Raw genomic sequence first — 15,799 nt, 5'->3', positions numbered from 1 at the left:
CATCGCAAGTTTGTGTTTTCTCCTCTCAAAGGATGTGATACGATTTTGGGCATCATGTGGTTTAAAGATTATGATCCACAAGTTAGTTGGAAAGAAAACACTCTCTCGCAATTGAAGGTTCTTTGCTATGACAAGAACATTCCGTCTGTGTCATTAATCTCTCACTCTCATGTTTTGAAATAGCCTAAAGCACGCAGTCTCATGGTCTCTCTTAGTACACAGTCCCACAGTCTAGAAACGAGTCAGTCAAGATCTTTCTCTGTCATTCATACTCCTAAGCACGACACTCACTTTGTGCATGATAGAGATTTGATTGTTTGTAAGAATCATCATGCCTTCAAGTTGCTCCAATTTGTACCGAGTACACCTTGGAGTGACCGTCAAGCTAGATGGTTCCAGTATTGTGAGCAATTTGGTGGTTTGATTGATTGTGTTCCTAGTAAAGCTAACCCAATTGTGGAGACGATCGGTCACGCAAAACCGATGTAAGGTGCAGCGGAAGTGGATGTTGAACTTTGCTCAAGATGAGTGCCCCGAACTGTGCTCAAGGTTCCTTTTACTTATGGAAGGGAGAGCCTTCCGTTCCTTTAGTGAGAGAGTGCAAATGATCACAAACAAAGTGGTGAACACTGTGACAGAAGGTACTGAGACAGAGAGATAGAGAGAGAAGAATACAACACCAGAATGTTGTCAAACCCTCCTCCGAAGGCCCCGCTCTCTATGGCGATAGCGGTCTACTATTGATTGCACAAATCTCTACAATGCTTGGACTTGCCGACGATGTCAACGGCGATGACGACGACGACGACGACGAGACGGGCTGAAATCTGAAAATGCTAAGGGCTGAAATTTGCAAATCTTTATTTGCTGAATTCTGACTCTATGTGTTTTTCTGGGCTGAAACTGCAAACTTCGCGGGATCTGACCGTGCGGCGAGGATCTGCTACGGGAAGGTAAGATCTGCGAGGTTCGGGGGTTCTACTACAGAGTCTGACTGTTGAAACTGAAAACGCTGATGCTTACTGAGGTTCCGTCGCGATGAATCTGCAAAACGCTGAGTTGCTTTGTTGATGCAAAAACGCTAGGGCTGATTTCTGTGTCTAATGCAAAAACGCTATGGATCTGATGCTTCTGCTAATGCCGGGGCTGTTCTGCAATGCAAAACGCCGGGGTTGGTTCTGCCATGCAAAAAACGCTAGGTGTTGCAGTTTGCAAAACGCTAGGTCTTCTGATGGGGTTCTGCTGAGAAGTTGCCTGTTGAATAAGGTGCTCTTACTGCCTTTTCTGCCAGAAAGTGCTAGCTCTGGTTTGCTTATATATTATCTTAGCAAAATTGCCCTACCTAGTTTCCAACAAAAGTCACTTAAAAATAATGAGTGAAAAATGTCAAAAATAGGAAAAATAGGTCTATGCACTGTAAAAATGCTCCTGATGGATTCTGATGGTAATGCTGATGATCCTGCTTTGTGCAACCATAGAATATGCATTTACTCTAAGTGTCTGGACATGCACGGTCTTCGCACAGACTCACAAAAGTGCCAGATCACTTCCTATTCTAAACTGACTTGACTGAACTGAACCCTAGTCATGTTGTAGCTTGTCCATGGACACATAGGGTTGGATGTGTCACATGACATCCCCTCCTTTTCAAAGTGAGGTATTGGTACCGAACTGTATGGCGTCGAGGGAGATCGCCAATAACATCCGGAATCCTAGAAAGGACTCTTCGCCGGCCCACTCTAATGCGTCGGTCGTGCGATACTTGAATAGTCATAAAGGTCTACAATGCTTGCTTCTTTGGGCCACGCCGAAAGCGACACAAAGTCTTTTGTAGCTCCTTCAATGCCTTAACTTCGTCGATAGTCATGCGTCTATGTTAGGTGTCACCAGCGTGTGACTACTAACTATCCTTTTTGTTGATTTCTTTCTTATTATCTATTTACTTTCACTTTTTGGAAACACCCCTCAGGAAATCTAACTGCCCTGCATTGCATAGCTAGTGTGGAACTGTCCAGAGGGAGTCCAGGCCTGAGGGCAACAGAGCACTAAGGTTGGACAAAGACTATGGTTAGCCAAAGTGGGGTCATTGACTAGCCAAAGTGGAATCCTTTGCTACAGAGGCTACATTTCAGTTCTGGGTGTGGCTGCAGTGTACAAAGGGGGTCGGATGACCTAGAAAGATACAATGGCAGTATCTCCTAAAATTTAGGGAACTGCTATTTTGGGACCCGAAAATGGGTTTCGTCATTAGCTCAGGAATGACAAGAGGAACATTTTATTGCTCTGCTGTCAAGTCAACTGACGCACCAGTTGAGATATTTTTAGCCTAGTTGGCCAAAATCAGAAACTGGGCGAGGTGTCACTCTGTGAGCCTTCTGCTACTTCTGGCTAGAGGAGGGGGCGCCTAAAATGAGAGAGAAGGCTGATTTTCAGTTTTTGTCACAGGTTAAGAGCTATGGAGTGCTTGCTTTCCCTCCTATGTACAGTGCGGTGCCAGGAGTCATGCCCTGCACGCTACGCACTGCCCTCTCTCTCCTCTATGGCAGTATGTTATGCCCCTCTAGTGGGCTTTTCATTTGACCAATGTACAGTTGTGTGGGTTCATGCGCGATTGCCGAGGCAAGAGCCTCTTGCACAGGTACTGGATTAGCTAGCGGCTAATCCTCCGCAGGTACAGGTGAATTCGGAGAGGTTTCACGCCAGAAATCTCGTCCGATTCAAAGGGCAAGTAGCCCTACACGTGCGGGAGCTCGAGGACCTGCTACGGATGCAACCGGCACGCGAAACGGAGCCCGAAACAGTAAATTACAGCCTGCTGTGTATTTTTGCAGGTTTAGGGTTTTGACCCTAAACGGTCCCTAATACCCCCAGGAGGTTCGGGGACGCGAGGGGACTGCTGTACAGGTGATCTGGCGCATTTTCGGGGCTGAAAACAGAGAATTCAGCGTGCTGCAGATTCTCGCCAGGTTTTGCAAAGTGCCCGTATGCGTCGTGAAAGTCATTCAATGCGTGGGAATACTGACTGTGAAGGGTCCTAGTACAGTTATGCTGCCGAAATCGGGCCGGAACAGTGGAAATTCAGCCAGGTTTGTGCGGGGCAGCTTGTAGGGATCCACAGTGTTTATTCCCTCTTTTGAAGAATAAAGAAATACCAAAAGGGGCGCCTAAGTTAGGGGCCAATCTGGTGTCGGTCTACTCATACAGGTGCAATCTAGCAGCCTGTATCCCTTTCCCCCGAGTTGTGTCTTGAAAGTACAGGTAGAATAGACGACTAATAATGGGTGAAAGCTAAATCAAGGTTTGAAGTAAAGTCTACCGCCCTTTTTGGATTGAACAGGCCGGTTTCATGGTTCCATCGACGGGATTAAATCACTTTTTCCCATAGAAGTGAGCCTTGGTCAGTTTAGGCTTGAAGACACAAGGGATCATAGACCAGACACAGGGAATTGCAATTATGGCTGACAGACCAGATGATGTGACTGAAGAGGTTTCCTCTTCACAGGGTCAACAGACACATGAAGTGGGTGAGTCCTCAAGACCACCACAGACGGATGATGATATATTCAGGACCCAATTGGCTACTGTTGTGGCTATGTTCACACAAGTAATGCAGAATCCGAGGTTTTTAGCCTTTCTGCAACCTCCTGTTCCGTCTCAGCAAGTTGGGTCACTGGATCATATTCAAAAGCCTGTTAAGGCTCAAGCACATGTGATTCATACTGCACAGTCAATGGAAACACCTGTACACTTGACGGAGAACATGTCGTCTCCACAACCTGTGCCTAAGGTGCAAGAACAGGTGGCTGAGATGCCATTATTTCAAGCTGTACCACTTCAACCCGCCACCTTTCAGCAGCCTATAGCTGGTTCTAATGGGCAGGGAAGCAACCTACAGGCTATGCAACAAGTCTTCCCACCACCTTCAGTACACCCTGGCTATTTTGGAGGTGGATCGGTATTCCAGAGCATGGCTGGTCATGCACCTGGAAATCAGTTTTACACGCCAGGAACAGTGTTTGGGGGTGCTCAAACGATGATGCCTAACCCCATGTATGGTGTCACGGGCATGCTACCAGGGTTTCAAAGCACTTAGGGCCAATTTGGGATGCCACAGGCAAATTTTGGTATGGCTCGAATTACAAATCAGCAGCCAAATATGGCATTGCCAGGTCAACTTAATTGCGGTCAGGGAACACAAATGAACGCTAACAGTGTTCCCATGTTTCAGTCACTTCCATATGACAATTTAACGCCACTGGAGAGGCCAACTCCGTACAAAGGTGGCAAAGGTGTGTCTTTCACGACCTTTAGAGGGTTTGATGACAGGAAGAAGGCTCTCTCATTCCTCCAGCAATTTGACAAGGCCTATGCAGGGGGAAACTTTACAGAGGCTTCAAAGGTCCGCAAGGCAACCACTTTCTTGACAGGGAATGCGGGACAATGGTGGACAACTTTATTGCTTCAAGGGCAAGCTCCGTCCAAATGGATTTACTTCAAGCAGATTTTTGCAGCAGCATGGTTATCTGATGACTTTGAAGCAGATGTCATGACAGAATGGCACCAGCTTAATGCTGCCACTTGCAGAAATCTAGATGATTACAATCGGAAGTTTTGGAAAGCTCTACTTTCAGTAACTTCCTATAGGTTTGTGCCATTGACAGAACAGATTGAAAAATACTGTTGTGGCCTACCTAAAGGATTGAGAAAGTACTGTACGAAGACAAAAGTCACTACTTTGACGCAGCTCATTGAGGTAGCAAACACTGGCAATGGTTTGCTCAAGGGAGAAGATTGTGAATTTAACACTGGCGTCAAGGCAGGATCAGGAAAGAAAAATTCAGCAAAGAAGCACGTTCCCAATGAGGCTCCTAAAGGGACTCGGGAGTCAGCCAACGCAGGGAAAGATAAAGCTACGGTTGAATCAGAAAAGGGACCAGCAAAGAAATGGAAAAGACGTTTTCCTCGCAAGTCAGAAGAGCAAAAGAAGGTCCTGAGGACAGAGAACAAATGTTGTATATGTGAGCAGCCTGGCCACATTGCTTACAATTGTCCTACAAAGAAAAGGCCAGCTGATTCTGATGACAAGGAAGACAAGAAAGGAAAGAAGCCCGTGGCTGGTCTAGTGCCAGATATGGTGGGCGACAAGCCAAATTCAGATACAAGTGAGCTTTGCAGAGCATGGGGAAAGGTCAGGGTTCGAACAGTGCTTATCTTCTTTGACCCAGGGGCCAAAGCCAACTTTATTTCCCCAGAATTGGCTTCAAAGTTGGGAATCAAACCTGAAGAGATGGGGTACACAGCAGAGGCAGGTTTGGCATGTCCTGGCCATACAGAGGCTGTGACACCCATCATTGGAAAGTTGCGTCTACATATCCAGTCCTATGTAGATGCTAAAGAATTTTACATCATGCCACTGGACGGATGTGATGTGTTGTTAGGTATTCCTTGGTTGTTTCGTGTACAGGGAATCATGGATGCCTACAACAAAAAGATCACTGTACAGAGCAGGGGAAAGACTCACATTCTGGATGTAAAGCTTAAAGGGGAGTCTATTCCCACTGTATCAGCTTCTGCTATTACTTCTGTAATGAAAAAGCATCTTTCTGCGTACTTGGTTTTTGCACATGAAGTGTCAGATTGTGATGAATCAAATTTATCTGTGCTAGATAAAGAAAGGTCAATGTATTTACAACAGTATAGTGACTGTTTTTCCGATTCATTACCGTCTCAATTACCGCCAGAGAGACCCTAGGACCATGCGATAGATTTGGTGCCAGGCAGTAGCCCACCAAATAAGCCTCCGTACAGGGTAAGTGCGGTTCAGCAGAAAGAGATAATGGGCCAAGTACAGGAGCTGTTAGAAAAGGGGCTGATTCAGCCCAGTTCATCTCCATTCTGTTCTCCAGTGTTGTTGGTGCAGAAAAAGGATGGCTCATGGCGTATGTGCATCGACTACCGTGCACTGAACAAGAATACCATCAAGAATAGGTTCCCTATACCTAGAATTGATGATATTATGGACAAATTAGAAGGAGCAGCTATGTTTAGCAGGATAGATCTAAAGAGTGGGTACCATCAGATCCGCATTAGATCAGAGGATGTGCACAAGACTGCTTTTAGAACGACGTTTCGCCTTTACGAATTTTTAGTGATGCCCTTTGGTCTCACAAATGCTCCTGCTACGTTCAATAGGATGATGGACAGAATTTCCCGTCCACACCAGCAGTTTGTTGGTACATTCTTTGATGACATGATAGTCTACTCAAAGAATGAAGAGGAGCATAGGCATCACTTGGCCATTGTGTTTAAAGAGCTACGCAGTCATAGGTTGCTCATCAATGCAAAGAAAAGTGAATTTTTTTTGGAAGAGATTCATTTTCTCGGACACATTGTCTCACAGGATGGTGTCAGAATGGATCCTGCAAAAGTTGAAGCGATCAAGTCATGGCCAAATTTGAAGACGGTGCACGATGTCCGAAGTTTCTTGGGACTATGCTCTTATTACAGAAGGTTTATCCGAAATTTCGCTGAGATTGCTTCACCTTTACATGCTCTTAAAAAGAAGGCAGTCACATTTAGATGGACACAGAAAGAGATTTCAGCTTTTAATCTCTTAAAGAAAAGGATGACTTCAATTCCAGTCATTGTGTTGCCAGATCTTAGGAAGTCATTTGTGGTCCAGTGTGATGCCTGCGGTAGTAGCATTGGTGCAGTGCTAATGCAAGATGGCAGGGTAGTAGCCTATGAGAGCAGAATTTTGCAAGGGCCAGAGATGACCATGCAGGTCTATGAGAAAGAGTTACTGGCTGTGATTCATGCGCTCTTAAGTTGGAAACACTACCTGCTAGGTGCAGATTTCGTTGTCCAAACAGACCATCAGACCTTGCGATACTTCTTGACACAGACAAAGTTATCTGAGAAGCATATGCGATGGGCAAATATCTTGTCCATGTTCCATTTTCAGATTGTGCATGTGGAAGGCAAGAAGAACGTTGTGGCTGATGCCTTGTCTAGGAAGCCACAAATTTCAGCTGTGTCAATTCCTTATCATCATGAACTTGATGATATGAGAGAACAGTATGAAAATGATGAAGATTTTGCAAGGGTCTTCGAGCAGCTAATGCATGGACAACGTCATGAACACTATCTTCTCAAAGATGGGTTCATGATGATGCATGGCAGATTGTGTGTCACAAAGCCATTGCGACGCAAAGTTATGGAAGAGAGTCATGTCCCACTGTATGCAGGGCATCGTGGTATCAATGCTACAGTTAAAGCGGTTGAGACATTCTTCTACTGGCCTACATTGAGAAGAGATGTAGATGCCTTTGTGCGAGAGTGCCTAATTTGTCAGAAGGTCAAGTTTGACAGGCAAAAGGCACCAGGGTTATTGCAACCACTACCTATTCCAGATAAACCATGGGAAAGTATTGCTATGGATTTTATCTTTGATCTTCCGAGAACGCAGAAAGGAAACGATGGTATTTGGACCATTATTTGCAGATTCAGCAAACAGGTTCATTTTATTCCTGTAAGGTAGAAGATAAAGCCAGATCAGATGGCACGCTTGTTTATGAGCAATATTTTCAAGTATCATGGCATGCCACAGTCGATTGTTAGCGACCGTGATCCACGCATAACAAGTTTGTTCTGGAGAGGCTTGTTTGAGAATATGGGCACCACGCTCAAATTCTCTTCGTCATTTCATCCTCAAACAGATGGGCAGTCAGAAGAGGCAAATTCTACTGTCCTAGATCTGCTGAAGTGCTATGTGTCAGAGCATAAAGGAAAGTGGGAGCAATATTTGCCATTGGTGGAGTATGCATACAATAATACAGTGCATTCATCAACTGGCAAGGCACCTTTTGAGATAGTTGAAGGTGGCAAGAAAGTTCCTCCCATACTGCATACAAAGGACAAGATATTTGAAGCAGATAAGTATGTTCAGGACATGGATGAAATGTACAAGAAGGTCAAAGTGGCCTTAGAAAAGACTCAGGCAAAGCAGAAGAAAGCAACTGATCGTCACCGTCGTGAAGTGGTATATTCACTTGGTGATTGGGTGCTTTTACGCTTTGAAACGGCAAGGTTAAAGAAGATGAAGGGCAAGGAAAGACTGTTTCCAAAGCTCAGCATGCGTTACTATGGGCCTTTTCAAGTGTGCGACATAATTAGTGATGTTGCATATAGGCTGAAATTGCCTGACAGTTGGAAGATTCACAATGCGTTTCATGTGAGTCTTCTCAGACCCTATGTGGGTGATGTGCCAGAAGATATACCAGCTGAAGATCAGCCGGAAGTCGAGGAACTTGACGAGATCTTGGTCCCGGAACAGATTTTGGCACATAAGGAAAGGAAAGTGAAAGGCAAGGTTGCTAGGCGTTACTTGGTAAAGTTCAGAAACTATCCACCAATGGATGCTAAGTGGATGGAAGAAGGTGAACTTGCAGAGTCACCAACTGTGTTATCACTTTACCTGGAAGCCTTCGATTTGCAACCTACCTTGACCCCTTGGGTTTCAAAGCTACATGGATTGTCAGTGTGACAATGGCTTTTGAAAGAAATGATGTACATGGTATTTAAAGTCAGCTCAAATGAAATACCTGTTACATGAATGTTAGAGCTGTACAGATTGTCAGTTTGGCAATTGCTCTTATGGAATGTCCAAAAGTTTAGTTAGTGCTATAGAAGTAAGTATTTCTTGACAGTTTGTCAAGGATACAGTAATTGCTTCTATTAAAGAGTACATGTGTAACTGCATTTTTAAACTGTCGGTTTGGGTCTGCTCGAAAGTGTTACGAGATCCAACGTGTACTATAAGACAGTGGCAAAATGTGTAGCTACCATTTTGTCATTGGAAAGTTAGTGACTCAAAGCAATGGCACAGTGCGAAGCTACCACTATGTCATTGGGACAGGATTCACACGTAGGCAATACATGAGTCAACGAGGTGTTGAATACACCAGGGTTGACAATGAGCATGTATGTGTCGTACATGTGTCGACAGGTGTTGAATACATCAATGTTGACCGTGAGCATGTACGACATAGATCCAAACGACGACGATTGAGATTTCAAAAGGGGGGTATGTCATCAGCGTGTGACTACTATCTATCCTTTTTGTTGATTTCTTTCTTATTATCTATTTACTTTCACTTTTTGGAAACACCCCTCGGGAAATCTAACTGCCCTGCATTGCATAGCTAGTGTGGAACTGTCCAGAGGGAGTCCAGGCCTGAGGGCAACAGAGCACTAAGGTTGGACAAAGACTATGGTTAGCCAAAGTGGGGTCATTGACTAGCCAAAGTGGAATCCTTTGCTACAAAGGCTACATTTCAGTTCTGGGTGTGGCTGCAGTGTACAAAGGGGGTCGGATGACCTAGAAAGATACAATGGCAGTATCTCCTAAAATTTAGGAAACTGCTATTTTGGGACCCGAAAATGTGTTTGCGTCATTAGCTCCGGAATGACAAGAGGAACATTTTATTGCTCTGCTGTCAAGTCAACTGATTCACCAGTTGAGATATTTTTCTACACTCAAACAAGTCAAATGAGAGAGTACAAATCAATCATATTCAATTTCGGGAATTCTGTTTCATAAAGTTATACAACACAATACTGTCAGCCCATCAGTATCCCTGAAATTCAAAGGGGACATCAGTGACCTTATTCAATCAAGGTAACATGTTGACAAAGGAGCGGAGTGACTCCCCTCTTGTGCAATCTCGCTGCACCAAATTCAACCTTGCTGAGTTCGAGGTTCTATTGGAGTAGACGATGCTCAACCGAATGCTTCAAGGTAAAGTTCCAAAATCTGAGGAGTATCTCCTAGGTCCTCCTTCATCCATTGTGCATCTAATGCCAGTTAGTTCTTGAATTTAACCAAGGACCGTCGATTCACTTTATCTTTCATCTTTCTTTCCTTGTGTGCCAAAATTTGTTCAGGAACGAGTATCTCCTCACTCTCTTCCACTTCCGGTTGGTCATCAGGCTCCCCTTCGACTGGCACCTCACCTTTAAAAGGTTTCAAGAGACTCACATAGAATGCATTGTGAATCTTCTAGGTATGGGCAGCTTGAGTCGAGAGGAGACATCATTTATCTTTTCTTTAATCTGGAAAGGGCCATAATCCCTCATGCTAAGCTTTGGAAAAGCCGCTCCTTTCCCATTCGTTTCCTTAGGCGTGCCTTCTCAAAACGTAAGAGCACCCAATTCTCTTCCTTTAATTTTAAATCTCGTCGATGTCAATCTGCTGTCTTCTTATGTCGTTCTTGAGATTTCTCTAAAGCCTCGCAGACCTTGGCAAAAGCAATGTCCAAGTCCCTCGTGTATTGGTCGGCTTCGAAAATCTTGTCTTTAGTGCTGAGAAAGTGTGGAACCTTCCGAGCACCTTCAATTATCTCAAATGGCGCCTTCCCTCGAAGAGTGAACCGTGTTACTGTAAGCAAATTCTACCAAAGGCAAAAAAAAATCCCATTGAGTCTTCTGATTAGAGATGTAAGACTTCAATAAATCCAAAACAACTGAATTTGCAATCTCAAATTGCCCATCCGTCTATGGGTGGAATGATGACGAGAACTGCAATCGTGTACCAATGTTCTCCCAAACAAACTCATGAATCGAGCATCTTTGTCGAAGACTATTGTCTCAGGTATGCCATGCAATCGAAAAATATGTGCAATGAATAGTCTCGCTAAATGGTCCGGCTTGACTGTTTTCTTCACTGGAATGAAGTGAGCTTGCTTGCTAAATCTGTCAATGACAGTCCAAATGCCATCGTGCCTACTATGTGTCTTCGGCAAATCAAAGTTGAAATCCATTGCAATACTTTCCGAGGGGCGGGTGGGAATGGGTAAAGGCTGTAGTAATCCCTTTGTCTTATGCCTGTCAAACTTGACCAAAAGAAATAACGCTCCACACCTTTCAAGATGGTATCAATGCCGTGGTGACCCGTAAAAGGTGGACAATGGTACTCAGTCAAAACCTTTTCTCTCAACGGCTGTGTAACACACAACATTGTTTTCTTCATCAAGTAGCCATCCCGTATGGAATACCCTGGCACTATCTCCACATTCAGTATTTGAGTAAACACATTCAGTAAACACATTGGAAAAATCCGAATCGATGGCATACTGATCAACCATATCCTCAAAGCTTCTATGATGAATCACGGAAATTGCCAAGACTAGGGGCTTCCGAGACAATGCATCTGCCACTAAGTTTTTCTGTCCCTGAACATGGATAATCTGGAAGTGAAACTATGACAAGATGTTAGCCCACCGCATCGGCTTTTCCGAAAGCTGCTTCTATGACAAGAAGTAGCGTAAACTCTAGTAAAGACCGTGAAATCGGCTCCAAGTAGATAATGTCGCCACTGTGTAAGAGGATGGATGACTGCCAATAGCTCTTTCTCATAAATCTGTGCTATCAATTCTGGCCTTGAAAACATTCTGCTTTCATAATTAATCACATGGCCTCAATGCATCAAGACCGCTCCCAAACTACGACCACAAGCATCACAATAAACTTCGAATGGCTTTTGCAAGTCTGACAAAGCCAACATTGATCCAGTAGTCAGTTTTCCCTAAGTGTCTGAAAGGCAGTCACCTCTGTTGATTCTTACGAGAAAGGGACTCCTTTTTGAGTCAATTAGTGCAAAGGGCAAGCTACCTCTACAAACTTCCGAATAAACCGCCGATAGTAAGAACACAAGCCCAAAAAGCTTCTAACTTCATGAACATTCTTCAAGTCTGGCCAATCGCGGATAGTCTCAATCTTGGCCGGGTCCATCTGTACTCCTGCTCTACTGAGATGGTGTCCCACGAAGTGTATCTCCGGCAAGAAAAACTAGCTATTTTTGGCATTGATAACTAATCTGTGATCACGCAATGCCTGAAAAACCTATAGCAAATGGTGTCGATGTTCTGCTTCATCCTTGGAGAAAACTATAATATCATCAAAGAAAGTGCCCACAAGAGATCGATGCTCTCGGAAAATCCTATCCATCATTCGATTGAAAGTCGTTGGAGCATTGGTAAGTCCAAAAGGCATCACCAAAAATTCGTATAAACCTCAACTTGTCCGAAAGGTTGTCTTGTAGACATCTCCCGGAGCGATTCTAATCTGATGATATCCGCTTTTCAAATCAATCCCGCTGAAACAAGAGGATCCCTGGGGTCGGTCAAGAATATCATTGATTTTTGGAATCGGAAATATCTTCTTGATAGTAATTTTATTGAGAGCTCTATAGTCAATGCACATCCTCCAAGATCCGTCTTTCTTTAATACCAGTAAAACCGGAGAACAGTAGGGTGAAGTACTCGGCTGGATGAGACCCTTTTCAAGAAGGCCTTTCACTTGGTTCATGATTTCTTCATTCTGGGCTCGGCTAACACGGTAAGGTGGCCAATTTGGTAGTGTGCTTCTAGGAATCAGATCAATAGTATGGTCCTCAGGACGAGATGGGGGTAACTCGCCTGGAAGTACTGGGTATTGAGGTACTGAGGTTCTATGTCGAAGACAATGATGTCGACGACGAGGTGCTCATGGTCTATGTCGACGACAAGTACTGCTGATCTATGTCAAAGACAGGGAGGTTTGCGACGGGTACTGTTGGTCTATGTCGAAGACGATTATGTGGACGATGGGTATTGCCGGTACGATGATGTCGACGACGACGACAATGCTGACGACCCGGACACGACGATGTCATCGTTGACGACGACGACGACGACGACGCGAGGCTAGGGCTGAAATCTGAAAACACTAAGGTTGAAAACTGAGATCGCTTGGAATCTGCTGCGATCGGGTACTGTGCCGACGACGACGACTACTGTGCTAAGGGCAGAAAACTGAAAACGTTGGCTAATCTCTAAGGCTTGAGAACTAGCGCTGATGTAAGGGCTGAAAATGCGGTATTGTGTCATGGCGATGACGATGACGATGTCGACGACGATGGTGTTGACAACGGCAACGTAAAGGCTGAAAAATGCTAAGGCTGAAAACTGAAATCTATCGCGATAGATGGCTTTCCGGCGAGGCTCTGCTACCGAGAATGGAATCGGAGGTGCGACGAGGCTAAAGAGATGGTACTGTTGCAAAAACCCTGATGACTGAAATCTGCTCCAAAAACGCTAGTGTCGTTGGGATACTGCTGAGAGAGAGACCACCTGCCGGGTGCAACTTGGTGCACCACCTTCTGCTGCCTCCTCTCCTCTACTGAGTGCCCAATGGTTTTCTTTTATAGTTTCTTTAGCAATTTGCCCTGCTTATTTTTCCAACAAAAGTCACTTATTAATAAATAAGTGAAAAATGTGCACTTTGGGAAAAAGGATTCTATGCTCTGAAAAATGCTCAGGATGTTCTATGCAAGACAAGGTCTGCAACTATGACCGGCTAAGGCTGATGCTAGACTATGGCAGAAGCGTGTCCACGTGGCACAAGTGAAGTGCGCATGTGACACCACGTCATCAGTTTGTGACATGTGCTGCTTCCTCTCCATGATTATCTTCTGTGTTGGGTCATTGCACGTGTCCCTCTACTTCTCACCCTTCATTTTCTAGTCCCTCGTCCTACTGGTTGCGTCACTTGCCATTCGCCTTGCCAGCTAAGAACTCACTCGCCTTGATAGACTCACCCTACTGATTGTGTCACTCACCATTCGTCGCCAGCTGCTCACCCTCGTCCTCGCCTTACTCGTCTTCAGCTCCTCACCCTCGCACCTCTCCTCGCCATTCGCCTCGCTCCCTCATCCTCGCCCTCTTCGTCTTCAGTTCCTCGCCCTCGCAGCTCTCCTCGCCGTTCACATTGACCCCTCGCCCTCAGCCCCCCTCACCCTTTCACCTTTGACATTCGCCCTCTCGCCTTTCACCTCTTGGCGTTCACCCATCTCCACCGAATCTCTTCGGTGGCCTTCCACCCTGCAGGCAAGCTACGCAGTGCAGCGCTAGCAGATCACAGAGCACCTATCACCTCACCCACTCCCATCGCCCTTGCATACAAATATAGCGACAGTGGATACAGGTCCTAGTAACACTCTAGGCAGGTCCTTTTTTTTGTGGAGTTTGATCAGTATGGTTCCTTTAGTATCTGGGTGTGGATTCATGTATATGTACACAGGTGTAGCGCATGCTTTTGGAAAATCTACTCAATTGCGAAATACAGTTGTATATGGTATTGGTGTGGATCAGTGTAGCGCATACTTTTGGAAATCTCCTCAATTGCAGAATACAGTTTTCAAGTAAACTATCAATTGTGGTCAATCATCACTTGCGGTCAGCATCTCGAAGATGGTTCTCACTCGAAATAAGGAGCAGCACCTCCATCAGCAATGCCCACGCATCCACACACACATGAGGGTGCAAGAAATTACCGGTAATTGCTACATGCAGGACCACAGCAAGGCCAGGTGCTTCATGCGACTGAGCTGCAGCAGAAGATGGCCCGAAGACGGGCAGGAGAATCACGCGTTAGGACTGGGGCAGGAGGCACGACAGAAAATTTTCTCTCTCAAACATCCCACACACACACACACACACACACACACACACAACTGCGGCTACGATCGAACATCAATGGAGTACATCGCAATGCTCCATTTACTAAGCAGCGTCTACGTAAAACGGGCCATGGCTTGACCAGCTGGGGAGTGTTTTTTTTCCCCACACACACATAATAGATTGAGAGAAATACCGAAGAGAAGAGAGTGAGACCATTGAAGAAGCTGGTTTTGTTGTCGTACTGATGCAGCCCAAACAAATTCGGGCCTCCCACGGTCATGGTCTCTGTGTCTTTTGGTGGGGTGGGGTGGTGGTGGGTTGTTGGTTTGGGGGGGGGGGGGGGGGGGGGGGGAGAGAGAGAGAGAGAGAGAGAGAGAGAAAGACTTGGCAATGGCATATGGAGACTCGGCCCACTCGATCTCGGGGAGGGCTAGTGTATGCAAGATAGAAGTAGCAGGCGCCAAGTAAAATTTCAGCGTCCAAGACCATTGGAATTTGGAGAAAAAGTGTAGACACTACAGGGTGCATTTGAAAACTCAAATGCTCCAAAAGAGAAACAAAGCCAGTTGTTAGGCTAAGCTTTTTATAAACTTTTGCATTTTTGCAAAACTTCAAGGTATTTGGCATTGTTTCATATAGCGAAGAATAGGATGCGTGAGATGGTGACGAATGCAACATTTATTCTTTTGCGCGGCAAAGTTTACTAACTCACTATGTGGAAGCTTTGTTGCTAGAACTTTTATGACCACCATGAATTGTTGAAGAAAAATCAATTTCACAAACATACAAAAATCCCTTTCCAATGGATTAACTCTATTTTCTTAAATTTTTCAAGCAGATTTTTTCTTTGTTCCCTTCCCTTCAACTGGCTATTTTGTTCTTTCAACCAGCTCAAGGCGCACACTTTTCCCAAACACTGGTTATATGAACTCACTAAAAGGAAAGTTCAAGGACTTTTGGCCAATCCAAATACAAGCTTCAAAGGGCAAAGGTCATAGTTCCACTCTCTCTCTCTCTCTCTCTCTCTCTCTCCTTCCTTCAAAAAATGGCGTGTGTAGGCCATTCTGACATACACTTGACATTTTGTTAGCTTAGCTAAACTTATGTTTTTTATAAAACAAGGTGAAAAGTCACTACAGCCTACATAGACTATTTCATTAGAAGAGGGTTCTTTATGCGAGAAAAAAATAGAAAATGACACTAGTATTTTAAAACATGTGATATCACAATAAAATATTATTTTTTTGAAAAAAAAGTGTAACAATGAACAATATAAAATACAATATATTTCAAAAGCATAA

At 44.7% G+C, this 15,799-nt stretch overlaps 1 protein-coding gene across 7 annotated transcripts in view; it reads right to left on the bottom strand.

The window, feature by feature from the left end:
- Window positions 1–14,956, bottom strand: part of LOC147460285 (urea-proton symporter DUR3-like) — an 89,460-nt gene extending 74,504 nt beyond the window's left edge. For 2 of the 7 annotated variants that reach the window (XR_015187956.1, XR_015187957.1), the window contains exon 1: window positions 14,692–14,956. Coding sequence is in view for 2 of the 7 variants with exons in the window: in XM_086511368.1 (XP_086367494.1) it covers window positions 14,692–14,778 (87 nt within the window). In the remaining 5 variants the exon portion in view is untranslated. Of the gene's footprint in view, window positions 1–14,371; window positions 14,660–14,691 lie in introns of those variants that run through there. The other 5 variants (XM_086511372.1, XM_086511373.1, XM_086511369.1 and 2 more) reach the window with 5 other exon arrangements.
- Window positions 14,957–15,799: the final 843 nt, after the last annotated feature.

Source organism: Adiantum capillus-veneris, chromosome 4 (assembly GCF_014529385.1).
Source record: "Adiantum capillus-veneris isolate H3 chromosome 4, ASM1452938v2, whole genome shotgun sequence".
NCBI lineage: Eukaryota > Viridiplantae > Streptophyta > Polypodiopsida > Polypodiales > Pteridaceae > Adiantum > Adiantum capillus-veneris.
Note: the sequence above shows the minus strand (reverse complement) of the source record. Positions and strands in the feature narration are given on the sequence as shown.